We start from the raw sequence: 14,309 nt of genomic DNA, 5'->3' as shown, positions 1-14,309 counted from the left end.
CATGAGATCTGCAGTTAGAGCTTCAAAGTACACGTGACACGTGACCACTATACTCTGAAACCATTGGTTCTTCGGCGTTTCTGATGACAAGTGTGTTCGTTGAAGTGACTTTATCTTGACAACTGACTTCCATTGAATGGACTGCAAAGGTGATCAAATTAAAACACTTCTGTTTGATTGAGAAAACAATTCAAGGGAAGAGATTGACACGAGATCATGAATTCAAACTTTATAATTGCAAACAACACACATTCATAAAAAAAGGCCAATTATGATTTTTTTTCCCTCCTATTTTACCATTACTAAGGCGAAAAAAAAAGATTTTTTTGTACCAAAAGACCAGTAAATAAATAAATAAAATGTATAAAAACAAACAAAAAAAGCTTATAACTTCTGGAGAGAGCAAGAGGTAAATGTTTAAAGAGAAAGCTGATTCTTTACATTCACACAGTCGAAGGATGAGAAAATTTTCTCTCGGCAAGTGTAGGTCCCGTGAAAACGAAATGCTCATTCTACGGCAAATGATACTTTAGTGCTACTTTTTTTTATACTAAGGTTCATCCAACTCTTATACCAGTCTTGGGAGACATGAGGTGAGTGTTACATCTAAATTAATAATCTGTTCTTGAAAGAAAAGCATCATGCTAACACTTAACATATCAAGAGTTAGGTAAAGTTAGGAAAAGGTTATAGTATTTAGTTGCTTGTTGTGTCTTGTCTTCCAAAAACTGGTTAATTTACATTTCTTTTCATGTTCCGCGCCCCTTTATGGTTCATTTATAAGTTAGCAGAAATAATACGCAAACATTCCACTTAACCTGTTTGAAGGTGTATTTGTCTGGATAATAAATGCAAATGAAGCTCCCCTCTCTTTGAATCCTTCTTTCTACGTGACCAGGACGCGGTGTAGACCAAATGAATCTTTAAAGTATTGAATTGATTTCTTGGAATCCCCATACGGTTCTTTCAAATCACTCCTAGGTAACAGGAAGTAAGCCTTGAACATTAAGCAGGAGCTAAACGCCATTCATATTATTTTGGGTTTTATCCTTTAATAACACTGGGCTACGATTTACAGCCATACAAATTTAATGTTAAAAATGTGTGGGGATAATATCCCGCAAATGCTGAACAAAAATCAATTATTGACACCACACGATACTACGATGGGGAATCGAAATGAAGAGGGGTAACGTAATGAAAATAGAAGAAGGGTGCGAGGGAATGGATGCAAGGCCAGAAAAAAAGAATTCCGCAAAGTGTGTGACCCTCACAGGGCATCGAGTCGGAAGTGGACACCCGATTTGTTTTTAGTCATTTAGTCATTAGATAGTCTTGGTCCACTGAAACGCTAGATGAAGCCGAAAGTTCCGGATTAGCGTTTGACGTGGTATTTACCGTCAGAGCAGAAGGGACTAATAAGGAAAAGGGGGGGGGGAGACTTTTGCATGTATTATTAAATCTGTCGAGTCGCTAATCTCACATAGGTCTTGCCACCACACAGACGGTATAAGTTAAAATATATAGTCACCGAATGTGACTTGCTTAGTCCACGCGAGTGTATCAAGACCAATTTCACTCCTCTTTGTTGACTATTACATTAGAGGTGAATCCATAAAAAGCAACGTTTCTTAAGTTGGACTGGTGTAAAGCATGAGCAAGTATTGATAAACAAAATGAAAGATCTAATTTCGAACGAAAAGCAGATGACTGTAAATAACCTTGAATCACCAGTTCAAGTGTATTCCTATTGTAATCACCAAGACTTCTCGTGGCAATATCAAAATCTATCGCTCGTTTAGAGTCATGCTTATTTTTTAATAGCGAAATATGACAAAATAATACAAAGTCTTGAGAGAAACAATTCTCAATGACATTGTTTTAAATAAGATATTGATATTCACTTAAATTATTGAATGTAACCCTATACACTAGGCTTCATAGGATCATGCGTGACGGTTGATAACATACGTGGAACATTCTTGAAGAACTGCTTGAACAGACAGATCATTTTTGGATTAATAAATCTTTAAAGATTGCAGAGATAAGCAACACAAAGAGTTTCTCGTTGTCTAAAGACGACGCTTTTGTTTGTTTGTGTATGTGGGGGTGGGGGGGGGGGAGAAATTACTTCATGAGTTATGAGTATAGTATTTGTTCTCTTCCGTAATAATCGATTATATTAAGGAATGCGTGAAGGTTTTTGGCCCATCTGCATTGGTTAAGGTAGCCCCTAAAAGCTTTTTAAATGACTTTATATAAAAAAAAGTAGGGGGAATGACCTGGATGCTGTAGCAACGCCACAGCTTATTATAAGTATTAAAAATAACCTTAGTGTAACTGTAAACGTTATATGTTCAGCAGTCGTAGAATGCTGGGTTCGTGCTTCCTGGAGTCACACTTGACACGTGACAAACATAGCTACTACAGATTGACTTAAGTCCGTTTCAGCTTTTAGGGGCTACTTTAACCCATGCAGAGGGCCAATTTAACCAGATATCCCTTTCTTTCTCCCCACCCCCTTCCCCATATCCCCGAAGGTTCCAGATAAGTTATTGAATCATAGCGTATTAAGAAAGCTAAAAGCATGAAATAGCGCTAAACAAAAACAATTGGTAAAAATAATGCTAAAAATATTTCTGATAAGACAGATTTATTGTTGTTGGTTTAGAATAGTCTAGATGTATTAAAAATTTAATTTAATTACATGACATCCAAACTAATTGACACTATTAGTATTACACTTCGTATTAGCTTTTTTTTTAAATTAGTATATTTTTTTGGTTGTATACATCGCTTCAGTGCAGTGGTCAGTCTTGGAAGGATTTTTTTTTCTAGAAACAGAATTTTGAAAGAAAGCGTAAGGTCGATAATTAACCTATTTACCTAAATATATTTGCAAGTAACCCTAGCAAGGGTTGCAGCTCATTGAACAGTATATAATTTTATAATTTGATCCAGGTTACACAGTCCGTAACATACCAAGTAACGAATATTTTTATTCTTAATCTTTTACAAGTCACATTTCTTATTCCATACGTTAGCACAATTTACTATAAGTTTCCCTTCTTACTCTGTGCTATAAGACCATGGAAAGGGTTGCCTGTATCAGCCAGGAAACCCAATGACTTAGAAGAGTCTCTAATTAACATGCATGACTAAATTAACACTGATACGCGTTGGATGTGATTATTATTAATTTTTTGGGATGAAATGTCTGTAATTTATAAGCAGGGTTGTGCCCGTCTTCGTGCGAAAACAAACACTTACGTCCATTTTTAAGTACTAGAGAAAAAATTACTAACTTATATTTCGGAGTTTTTTTTATTCTTTTATATAGATATATCATATATTTATTGTATAATATATAAAGATGCATGTGTAGATTGTGGAACACTTAATCATTTTATTAGCGATCCCACGAAAGGCGAATAGACGCTTTTAGTTTTGTGTGGTCTGTCTGTCCATCCGTTCGTCCCATTTAGATATCGTAAACTAGAAAGATAGTGAAAATCCGACATCATAATATTTTAGACCACTCAAAGTTCTTATGCAACGGCTACTTTTTTCTTTTCTTAAGGTGAAAATTTATTTTTTTAAAACCAATTATCAAGCAGTTTTTTTCATAAAATTACACCCCTTTTACAACTATTCACTATTAATAGTGAATAAGCCTCAAAGGCTATTTAGTAAGGGAGATTGGTATTTACCACATTTTTATCACATTTATGCAAATGGTTTTAGCGTTTTTGTAAAAATATGGTTCTAAAATTGTGTTACGAAGTTAAATTATCTCATTTCTGTAAACAACATATATTTACAATAAAAATGTTTTCTTTTATTTTTAAAGAGAAAAAATCTATTTGATATGCATACACGTGGAATTAAATTCAAAACAGTAATTAATAAGCAGCGTTTCATATTATAGACGTAAACCTATAATGCATCCATATACACCTGAAACACTTAAGGAAAAGGAAAAGATTTATTTATTGAGACCTGAGATGAAAGATTGGCACCTTACAAAACAATTAAATCATTTTTTTTCTTTACGAAATTGTTTTTTCTTGAGGGTTTGAATAAGAGATTGACCCTTTACAAAACAATTAGAACAATTAGATACTCATTATAAGACATCAGTTAGGCCCAGGTTCACATCAAACTTACTTTAACCTATCCCTTAGTCTGTTGAACCATTGGGGCACTACACAAGACCTGTCTATCGTCTTTCTTCATTTCTCTCTGTCCTTTTGCCTTGGATAGATTTTTAGAATTTTATTCATTGATGTTGTCTTCCCATCGCTTTCTCTGTCTTCCTCTTCATCTTCTTCCAGGTACTGTTCCCTAAAGAAAGGTCTTTGCGAGCCCTGAGGACCTTGTGATGTGGCCATAGAGTTTGAGTTTACGTTGAGGTCCAATTGCTGTATTAATCGTGTTTCTAATCTCTTCATTCATGATGCGGTCTTTGTAAGTGACACCTAAGATTTAACTATATCTTTATAAATATCAGTTCATCGAATACATACAAATATTAACAATCTATATATATATATATATATATATAATTCTCTTCGTCGCTCAAGAGTTTGGACGAGAAGAAGAAGTAAAGGAAAGATCACTTTCTTATTTCAACGGATAGTCACCTCACGAAAAAACAAGAGGAGGGGGAGAACAAGTATTCACCGGTCACTACGGATGGCTGCCAGGTCGTGCGGTTTGCGCGCTGGACTGTCGTTTGGATTTATCAAACCCTGACCGCTCCCATCCCCCTTCGTCCTTCAACTCTGAAGGAACATCCGAAACATGTAAAACATTTTACAAACAAACATTTTACAAACAATAAATAGCAGCGCCGGACTTAACCATTGTGACCAAGAAGTCATGGCAAGAGAACAAGTAATCAACTATGTATATTCACCCGTCACTAAATAGCAGGGCCGGACTTAATTATTGTTGGGCCCTATGCGTAACAGATTTCACGGGCCAAGTTTGGTTAGGGAAGCGGATAATAAATGAAATTTAAGAGTTTGTATTAGAAAATAAATTCGTCTTTGCATTTTATTCATTCTTTACTACGTACAGAACTACTTTACGAGCCTTGCATGTAGCAAAGTCATACAGTATTACCTTATTATTTTATGCTTTTAAGTATAACCAAAAATGTAGAACACTTCTTTCTTGATATCAGTACTAGCGCTGATAATCTAGCTATTACTGTTGATAGTAATGAGTAAGTATTAACAGTTAAATATGTAACAGGTCAGTGGAAATGGAAGAAAAACATCAATGTATAGATTGTCCGTTGTTTTCTAATGTGAAAAATACTGTTAAAAGTCTGTTAGATGCTAATAGTGACTCAGATGTCAATCCTGCGATCTTTTTAAACAAGATTCCCAAATTACGTAATAAAGCTCATAGGATTGTTTAACCTCATTATCTTGGCAGAGTATAGGAAAGTTGTTTGGAATACTAGAATGAAAATTGTTATAGTTTATAAAAATTCCCTTCCTAATAGCCTTGATATAATGTTTAGACAAATTGTAGACTTTCAACTAGAGAACTTTGGGGGAATGTAAATGGTGATAAGGTCAAGTGAAATTTGTGGTGTTGTATATTGGTGTGCTTGTGGGTAAATGTAAATTTATATAGGTATTTGTGTGAGCTTATGTATGAGGATAGTTTTAGGATATATATGTATGTATATTTTAGTATATTACAGAAGTGATTTTCTAATTGCAAATGTATCTGATTTTATGGATTTATTTATATAAAATAAATGTTGTGCTTGTATTATGATGCATTTATATGTGTTCTTGGGTAGATACCTATTTCGAAGGACTGCGCTCTCAGAAGTATTCATCACCTTGTTTTGAAGCCCTTTGTGTTATGAATAAGATAGCTACAAAAATACGGAAAAAAACTTAACAAGATTACAAAGAGAGTTTGTGTTACACAAACTCAGAGGCGGCCCCCGTCGAAGTCGGATCCCTGTCGGATCTGCATATTCGCAAATAATATTCAAGAGGTGATTTAATTTTGATGGTCAAAAGTAATAATGTTTCAAAGATTCATTTGCTGTAAACTTAAATTTTAATTAAATAAAAAAATTTAGATTAGTTTTAGTATATTAAAACATTGCAATATTGATCAAAACGTTTGGAAATGAAAATCTACACTTTTTCTTTACACTTTAAGTTTAGAAATTCAAATTCTACATCTTAATCTAGTCTATTTTAGTCTAAACTAGATCTAGAAATTCTAGATCTAGACTCTAAAATAATTTTAATTAGAATATAAATCCAGATCTAGATATACTGTAATAAAAATCTAGATCTAGTTTAAAAAATCTAGATTAGATCTAAATCAAGATATTCCTTTTTTAAACGCGAGTTACATAACGAGGCTTAATAAACATTACTATACCGAGTTCTTTTTTCATTTCATTTGAAGAATTAATTCCATATGACGTCAAAGGAAAAAAAACACTACGTCACACGGCCTAGTTAGACTAAAAATCGCATTCATCATTACGAGCCATTTATCGAGTGTTCATAGACTTTGGTGCACCGAGTGCGTTCTTTAAGCATTTCTTTTAAAGAATTCATTCCATATGACGTCAAAGGAAAAAAAACCACTACGTCACACGGCCTAGCTAGACTAAAAATCACCTTCATCATTACGAGCCATTTATCGAGTGTTCATAGACATTGGTGCACCGAGTGCGTTCTTTTAACATTACTTTTAAAGAATTGATTCCATATGACGTCAAAGGAAAAAAAACCACTACGTCACACGGCCTAGCTAGACTAAAAATCACCTTCATCATTACGAGCTATTTATCGAGTGTTCATAGACATTGGTGCACCGAGTGCGTTCTTTTAACATTACTTTTAAAGAATTGATTCCATATGACGTCAAAGGAAAAAAAAAACCACTACGTCACAATAGGCTAGTACCGGTACCCTAAAAATGTCTTTATTTACACGAGATATTTGACGAGGGTTCATATACATTGGTGCACTGAGTTCTAATAGAATTTATTTAAAGAGGATCAAAGCCGCATTGTTTTTGCGTTTTGTCTGTCAGTCGGTCTGTCCGTCATCTTGATATAAAAAAAAACAACTAAAAGTTATTAAAATTGATTAACCTTTATTTTACGTTTCAAAACATCGCAATAATTTTTAGGTATGAATACAATTGAAAAGTTTATATAATAGATTGTTCCGGATGTTTGTATAAATAGTAAAAGAAAAAGAGAATTTCAGATAAATGTAATACCGTTAATTAATTTTTTTGGATGGTCTCGTATAAAAATTAGATGTACTACAGCCATGTGGAGAGATTTTCATACCTTACTTTGGTGTTTGGATTCTGTTTTCCTTAAAAATCGGAACATAATATTAACGATAATTAGATTTTTTAATGTTTTAGGTAGAAAGTTAAATGTACTGTAAGAGAGTAGTGAGTTAAAATATTTTTCATAAAAATCCGAAAAAACATTATTTCGTAAATGAGAAGATTATTTGTTTATTAATTAGAAGAGAGGAGTTCAAACAATTATTTGGCGTTAGTAGATTTTTAAATAAATTCGGAAATTTCTGGCGACGATTTGTAAGAAACAAAATCCGGAACATTCTTTATCGATTACAAAACTTCTATGTTATGTTTTACAAGAAAATTAAATGTCTAAAAAGTAATTTTCAGTAATCAATTCTAGTAAATTACTTTTTTTTAAAGCCCTGAACAACCTATTGTCGATATTTTTAAAATTTGTTTAAAGATGAAAATACGGAACAATTTGATATTGATAACCAAATTATAGTGACGCATTGTCAAATTATATAAGTGTAATATTAGTAAATTATGCGATTTCAAACAATCATTAGGCATAATTCATGTTTTATAAAACAATATCCGGAACATTTATACACATAATGAAATATAAGTCAGTATAGAGATTTTGATTTAGCATTAATATGCTATTTACATAAAAAAGGAACAACATATTATTGATAATGTGTTTTTGAAACGTTTAAGAATGGAAATTGAATGTAATATAAATTAGAAGAGCAAACACACATTTGTTGGGGTTGATTAGTTTGATTAGCAAAAAAAAAAAAAAAATCCGGAACAATCAATTTTTAGATACTTAAAACTATTGAGATGATATGGGAGGAACATTAAAGGGTAAATCAGATTTTCAATAGCTTTTAGAGTTCTAGTTTTTTTAATCTAATCGTGACGGACAGACCGACCAACAGACAAAACGCACAAAAATAATCTTCTTTTATTCGGATGGGGGCAATAAACAAAAAATAAATAAAATCTGATTTTTTAAAAAAGTTTAAGGAATTGGTTTAGCACCTGAACATGTTGCGACGTTACGCTACTGCACGAAAATCGCTGCATAAAAAGTCCATTTAAAAAAATGTGCGTGATATTTACATACAAAGTGCATTATTAGCCTTTATAAACAAACAGAAATGTTTTCTTTTAATTTTAGCAGCTAGTTGACCAGAAAAAACATCTTTAACTATTATTTATATTTGTTGTAAACATTTCCTGTACATTTTAAAAATATATTTGACTTTGTGATACTGAAAATACACAAAAATTGTCCATCTTTGTTAGCATATTGTGACATTGCCTCCCTTACATTTACGTAATTGTTTTAGAATTGGTGTATTTTTATGAAAAAATCGCTTGCATAATTAATTTTATAAATTAAACGGTTTGCTTTTAGAAAACCAAAAGTAGCCGTTGCACCTAAACTTTTCAAGCCGCATTTAATGATGAAATAATATTTTTCATATCTCTTCTAGTTTTCGAGATCTGAGTGTGACAGACGGACAGACGGACAGACGGACATTTTGCACAAACCTAATAGCAGCTTTTTCTCCTTACGGGGGCCGCTAAAAAGAGGAAAACAATGTGTGTTTAATAGTTTGTATATATTAATATGTATATAGGGTATGTGTGAATGATTATGCATGTGTTAATGTGTAAGTATTGATGTTTTTTCACTTGTATTCTCAGTTAGTTATCTATTAGTTGTTGATATGCTAATCTTTGTATCATATTTCTGACTATGATGGTTTCAATATATTATTTAGTATATCTTTGCTTTTAAATTATACATTTTATTATTATTATTATAATTTTGTAAAGTAAGGAATTTGATCACAAGGAGGCGATGCATGGTAATAAATTATATTTTTTAAAATTTGCCTTTGTGTGAGATTTACAATCAAGGTTGGAAAGGCACGGGGAGCTTTGTTTGTTATCTTTTCAGTCTGTGGTGATTCTAACAGAACTCCAGGACCTCTCGGTGTCAACTGGTGGAGATTAGTTGTCCTGGGGTTTCATTGGGAAAAAAAATCTCGCCAGACCTGACATACTAGGAATCATAATGTACTTAAATCTAGTCCACTAAAGTCCTCAGGAGCACACTGCAATGCTGTTTAGTCTTAATCTTGGTTCGATGACAAGTTAATCTATGAAAACCAGTGCCGCTCTCTTATTTTGTGAAGGACGTACAGACCATACAAAAACTAATAGCGTCTATTCCCCTTTCGGGGGGCCGCTAAAAAATGCGTATCTTTTAGCAACTGAATGGTTCGATAGCCGAATGGATTCAAAATTTTTTATATTTTTTAATTTTTAAAAATTATATTTGAAGTTTAATAATGGATTCATTCACTTTTTTAAAAATATTTTTAAAATGTTTTCTTGTTCTTATGCTATACAAATTTCCTATTCTGTATATTCTGTATAAGCGTCCAAAAACACGAGTCAGTTCTCTGCTATAATAATTTAGTGACAATGATGATTCGAATTAATATATTATGTCATGTAACAACGGAATAAAAAAATAATTAAATTCTTTAGTTTAGTACCGAGATCATTCGCCAGAGTCATTTATTATTTTATTAGCTGTGGCGTAGCTAAGGTGGGGGAGGGGCGTCCAAATTCGAAAGTACCCCCGGGCCCCCACTTAACGGTGGCCTCCAAATGAATGCCCGATTTATTTTTTTACATTCAATATTAAATATTACGCGACTGCCATGTTATCTAGCTATTCACGTGGAGTCAAAACTACTAGACAGCCTTGATCTAGAGCTAGATGGTGTTATAGATGCCTTTGCTGGACAGAAAGCACGACGTGAGGCGATATGAATTGAGATTTGTCACTTGTGCATTATATCGCCAATAAACGACGTTAAAATTCATTAAAACAGTTTAAATGATTATTTCTTGTTAGTTTAACTTATATAATGTACCAATCGGAATTTAGACATATTTATTAAGTACATTATCTCATGTCATGATGTCGAATGTCAAAATGCAGGGGCCCCTAAAAAGGTCCAGACCGCAAATCTGTAGAAACGCCACAGTTTATTATAAGTATTAAAAATAACCTTAGTGTAACTGTAAACGTTATATGTTCAGCAGTCGTAGAATGCTGGGTTCGTGCTTCCTGGAGTCACACTTGACACGTGACAAACATAGCTACTACAGATTGACTTAAGTCCGTTTCAGCAGACGAAATATAAAGTTTATTTCATAAAAATAATAATACTGCACTCCTTGTTGGTTACATAATCCAATAAGAAACAAAGTCACATCCACATAACAGCGGTATCAAATTTATCCAACATGTCAAACTCTCAAAAATAGACTTCAAGTAACGTCCGCATCAAAGCGGGTAATAAATGCTTAATAATAATAATAGTACAGAATAATAACTACTAGAAATACATGTCTCAAGTGACCACTGGCTTCGACTGCCCAAAAGATACTTCTTAACTCAAAATTACTACTTGACTCTCCAAGTCACTACTGTCCATACTGGTCCAAAGGATACAACTTGACTTACTTGACTGAACTAAAAGTCAATTTTTATTCATTCTACTTCCTGTTTCTATTTAAGAGTTTCACGTGTCTTTTTACCGTCTTAACCCGAGGTGAACATTTAACAGGCAATGGCAACCGAGACTGTGACTTTAACGTTTTGGCCGACCCCAAAATTTGGCCACTTGAATGCAATACACACATCACACAATAGGTAGCGGCGGTCCTGTTAATAAGATAAGATAACCTAAGCAGTTGAATACTGCGACATCGCTGGGAGGTTTTCGAGTCGCTGCATGTGACACACATCATTGAAGCGGACACTATGGTAGAAAATCAAGACAAAGTAGCTGAGTCTGTTGGTTTGTCCATTCTTCATGTTTGGTTCCTCAAAACGAAAATCCGTAGTCACACTTATCTTGATTGTAATCGAACTAAATGCGATTGGTTTAATGGTTTATCATTCAGCGTGTGCATATAAAAACAAAGTCAACAAAGATTTTTTAAATTTGTACACACAATCTTTTCTTTTAAACAAAATCAGTTTATGATAATAATGGAATCCTTACTCGTCATATAAGAGTTACTTTTGTGAGTGAGACTTAGATCAGAGTTTTGTTATACAGTGTGTAAAAACGACTGTTTGTAAGGACATCTAAGAGTTTGCTTTACACGAAATCCTTTTCTCATTAAAGCTTCATGACCTGGGATCACTGACAACCTGTGCACCAGGTACTGCTAGTGGCATGTCTGATTCTGGCCAGCGTGAAGATTACATGATATTTATACATGTAGAATTAGAGACGGACAATATAGAATTGACACTGTACACATACTAATATTAAATAACACGACGGACAGACAGGCGACACAAACATAATAGCGATTTTCATCACTCTGAGGCCACTAAAAGTCAAACAAACTAGAAGGTAGTACTTTGTCGTACTCATGCATTGCGTCACACACATACAAGTGCACAAATCAAATTAAGTACTGTGTTAATATGCAATGAAAGTATGCCTACATATCACAAACAACAGAAGTTACAGCCTACATATCACAAACAACAGAAGTTACAGCCTACATATCACAAACAAGAGTAGCTACAGCCTACATATTACAAACAAGAGTAGCTACAGCCTACATATTACAAACATGAGAAGCTACAGCCTACATATCCTAAACAAGAGAAGCTACAGCCTACATAACACAAACAAGAGAATATAGAGCCTATATGTCACAAACAAGAGAAATTAGAGTCTACATATCAGAAACAAGAGAAATTAGAGCCTACATATCACAAAGAAGAGAATATAGAGCCTACATGTCACAAACAAGAGAAATTAGAGCCTAGATATCACAAAGAAGAGTAGTAACTACTTAAATATCACAAACAAGAGAAGCTATTGCCTATTTACTTACCACAAACAAGAGAAGCTATTGCCTATTTATTTACCACAAACAAGAGAAGCTATTGCCTATTTACTTACCACAAACAAGAGAAGCTATTGCCTATTTACTTACCACAAAATAGAGAAGCTATTGCCTATTTACTTACCACAAACAAGTGAAGCTATTGCCTATTTACTTACCACAAACAAGAGAAGCTATTGCCTATTTACTTACCACAAACAAGTGAAGCTATTGCCTATTTACTTATCACAAACAAGAGAAGCTATTGCCTATTTACTTACCACAAACCAGAGAAGTTACAGTCTTCTTGGCGATGAAAGTGACACCTAGACTCATCACTGCGAAAAAAAGTAGTCCAGCTATCAACACCGCTCGAGCAGCAGCCAGAGAAAGACAGTTTTTGATCTTGGTCATGGGCCAACTCTTACAAGCAATTCTCTGAAACAAACTGGAGCAAAGTCCTAGAGAATTGCACTTCGTTCTGTGAGCAATGTTGGAAGAAATCCTAACGAAGCCGTGTCTTGCTAGTGAAGTCATCCTTCGTAAACCACGTCCATCCATGGTGACAGAATACACGGAGTTTCAACTACGTAACTTATGAAAACACAAGAACTATGCCTAGTAATTAATATTCAGTGTCCAAAAAGGACACAATGCTTTTCGATTGTTTGACTTCATTCAAACATGTTTAATGCGATGAAATCGCTTCACTTAAATCACAGTACGGTACAAGAAAAAAAATATATGAATAAGCACAGCCTACTAACATTTCAAAATGTCACCTATCCATATTATTTTTTTAAACTACATACTGAAAAGTATTATGATTTAAAACTTGTAATTACTATCTTCTTGCTTTCCTTCTTGATTGATAAAACTAAACGAAGTAAACATTTCTACATGTATCCTCTGGAATTACAGTAGAAGTCGTTTGTGACACGGTTGTATTCTGAACATGGCAACAAGTTAAGTCTCGGGTGAGACATTGATCTTCAGGTTTCTTCGCTGACACCTCCCCTCTCTCTCTCTCTCTCTCTCTCTCTCTCTTCCGCATCCAGCACACAGTTTATGAAAAAAATGTGCAGGTTAAAAGAATAAAAGACGCTGCTAGGTTTGGTCTCATCGCTTGGTCAACGAACCGTAACAATGTTTTGATGACAAGAAGGGGGATAGACTTCTTATGTTGTTTTTTGCCAAGGACTGACACTGAAAAAACCAGTTACCTAGACCACATTCTTGGATGCCCCCCGTACAAACCTATCACGTGATAGTCGAGTATGGACGCTCATTCCTTCAGATTAGTTGACATACACGTAAGGAGCTCATCAATTAGTCAGCCGTGAACTAGAATCTTCTAACACGGAGAACTGAGGGAAAGGGGGGGGGTGCCCTCTTATTAAGAAGCATTGACTTACCTCCATGGTGTGACACTAGTGACGCGGCTGGTGTGTATCACTACAGTGTATGAGACTAAGTAGACAGATAACCGACTGTGTTGGAAACGGGTTATTGTAAACCATTACATTGGACATTAATGTTTTGGTCTATAGTTGAAAAAGAAATTCACTTTCTAGAAACCAAAAGTTCATAACTAGAAAGAATTGCTGACATATGGATCTAGTATAATTGAAGTCCTGCTATACTGATTTAAATCCAGCGTTTGAATATTTTTATTGAATATACTTATTGTTTCAGCATTTCAGCATAACTTTATAAGCACTGTTGAATTCGGTTAATGAGACCATATCAAGACATAATCGTTTAAGTTTTAATGTAATGCAGGTCCGATTAAAAGACCATGCCCTACGTTACAAGACGTAGCGTGTTATAATTTATGTAACATATCAAATGTTTGTCACACTTTATTGTAAGATCTACACGTATAGCGGACGTACAAACAAGAGCTACTGTTGTGAGATATACACGTATAGCGGAGGTACAAACAAGAGCTACTGTTGTGAGATATACACGTCGGACGTACAAACAAGAGCTACTGTTGTGAGATATACACGTATAGCGGACGTACAAACAAGAGCTACTGTTGT

General features: G+C 34.1%; 1 protein-coding gene across 1 annotated transcript in view; it reads right to left on the bottom strand.

Annotated features, from left to right (window-relative positions):
• LOC106051360 (beta-1,4-galactosyltransferase 4-like) overlaps positions 1–13,274 on the bottom strand; it is a 33,575-nt gene extending 20,301 nt beyond the window's left edge. The window contains exon 1 of the mRNA XM_056036075.1: positions 12,546–13,274. Coding sequence (XP_055892050.1) covers positions 12,546–12,825 — 280 coding nt within the window. The 5' untranslated portion in view covers positions 12,826–13,274. The remainder of the gene's footprint in view (positions 1–12,545) is intronic.
• Between the last annotated feature and the right edge of the window lie 1,035 nt (positions 13,275–14,309).

Source organism: Biomphalaria glabrata, chromosome 7 (genome assembly GCF_947242115.1).
Source record: "Biomphalaria glabrata chromosome 7, xgBioGlab47.1, whole genome shotgun sequence".
NCBI classification, from domain to species: Eukaryota; Metazoa; Mollusca; class Gastropoda; family Planorbidae; genus Biomphalaria; species Biomphalaria glabrata.
The sequence above is the reverse complement of the archived record's forward strand: the minus strand, read 5'-3'. Positions and strand labels throughout refer to the sequence as shown.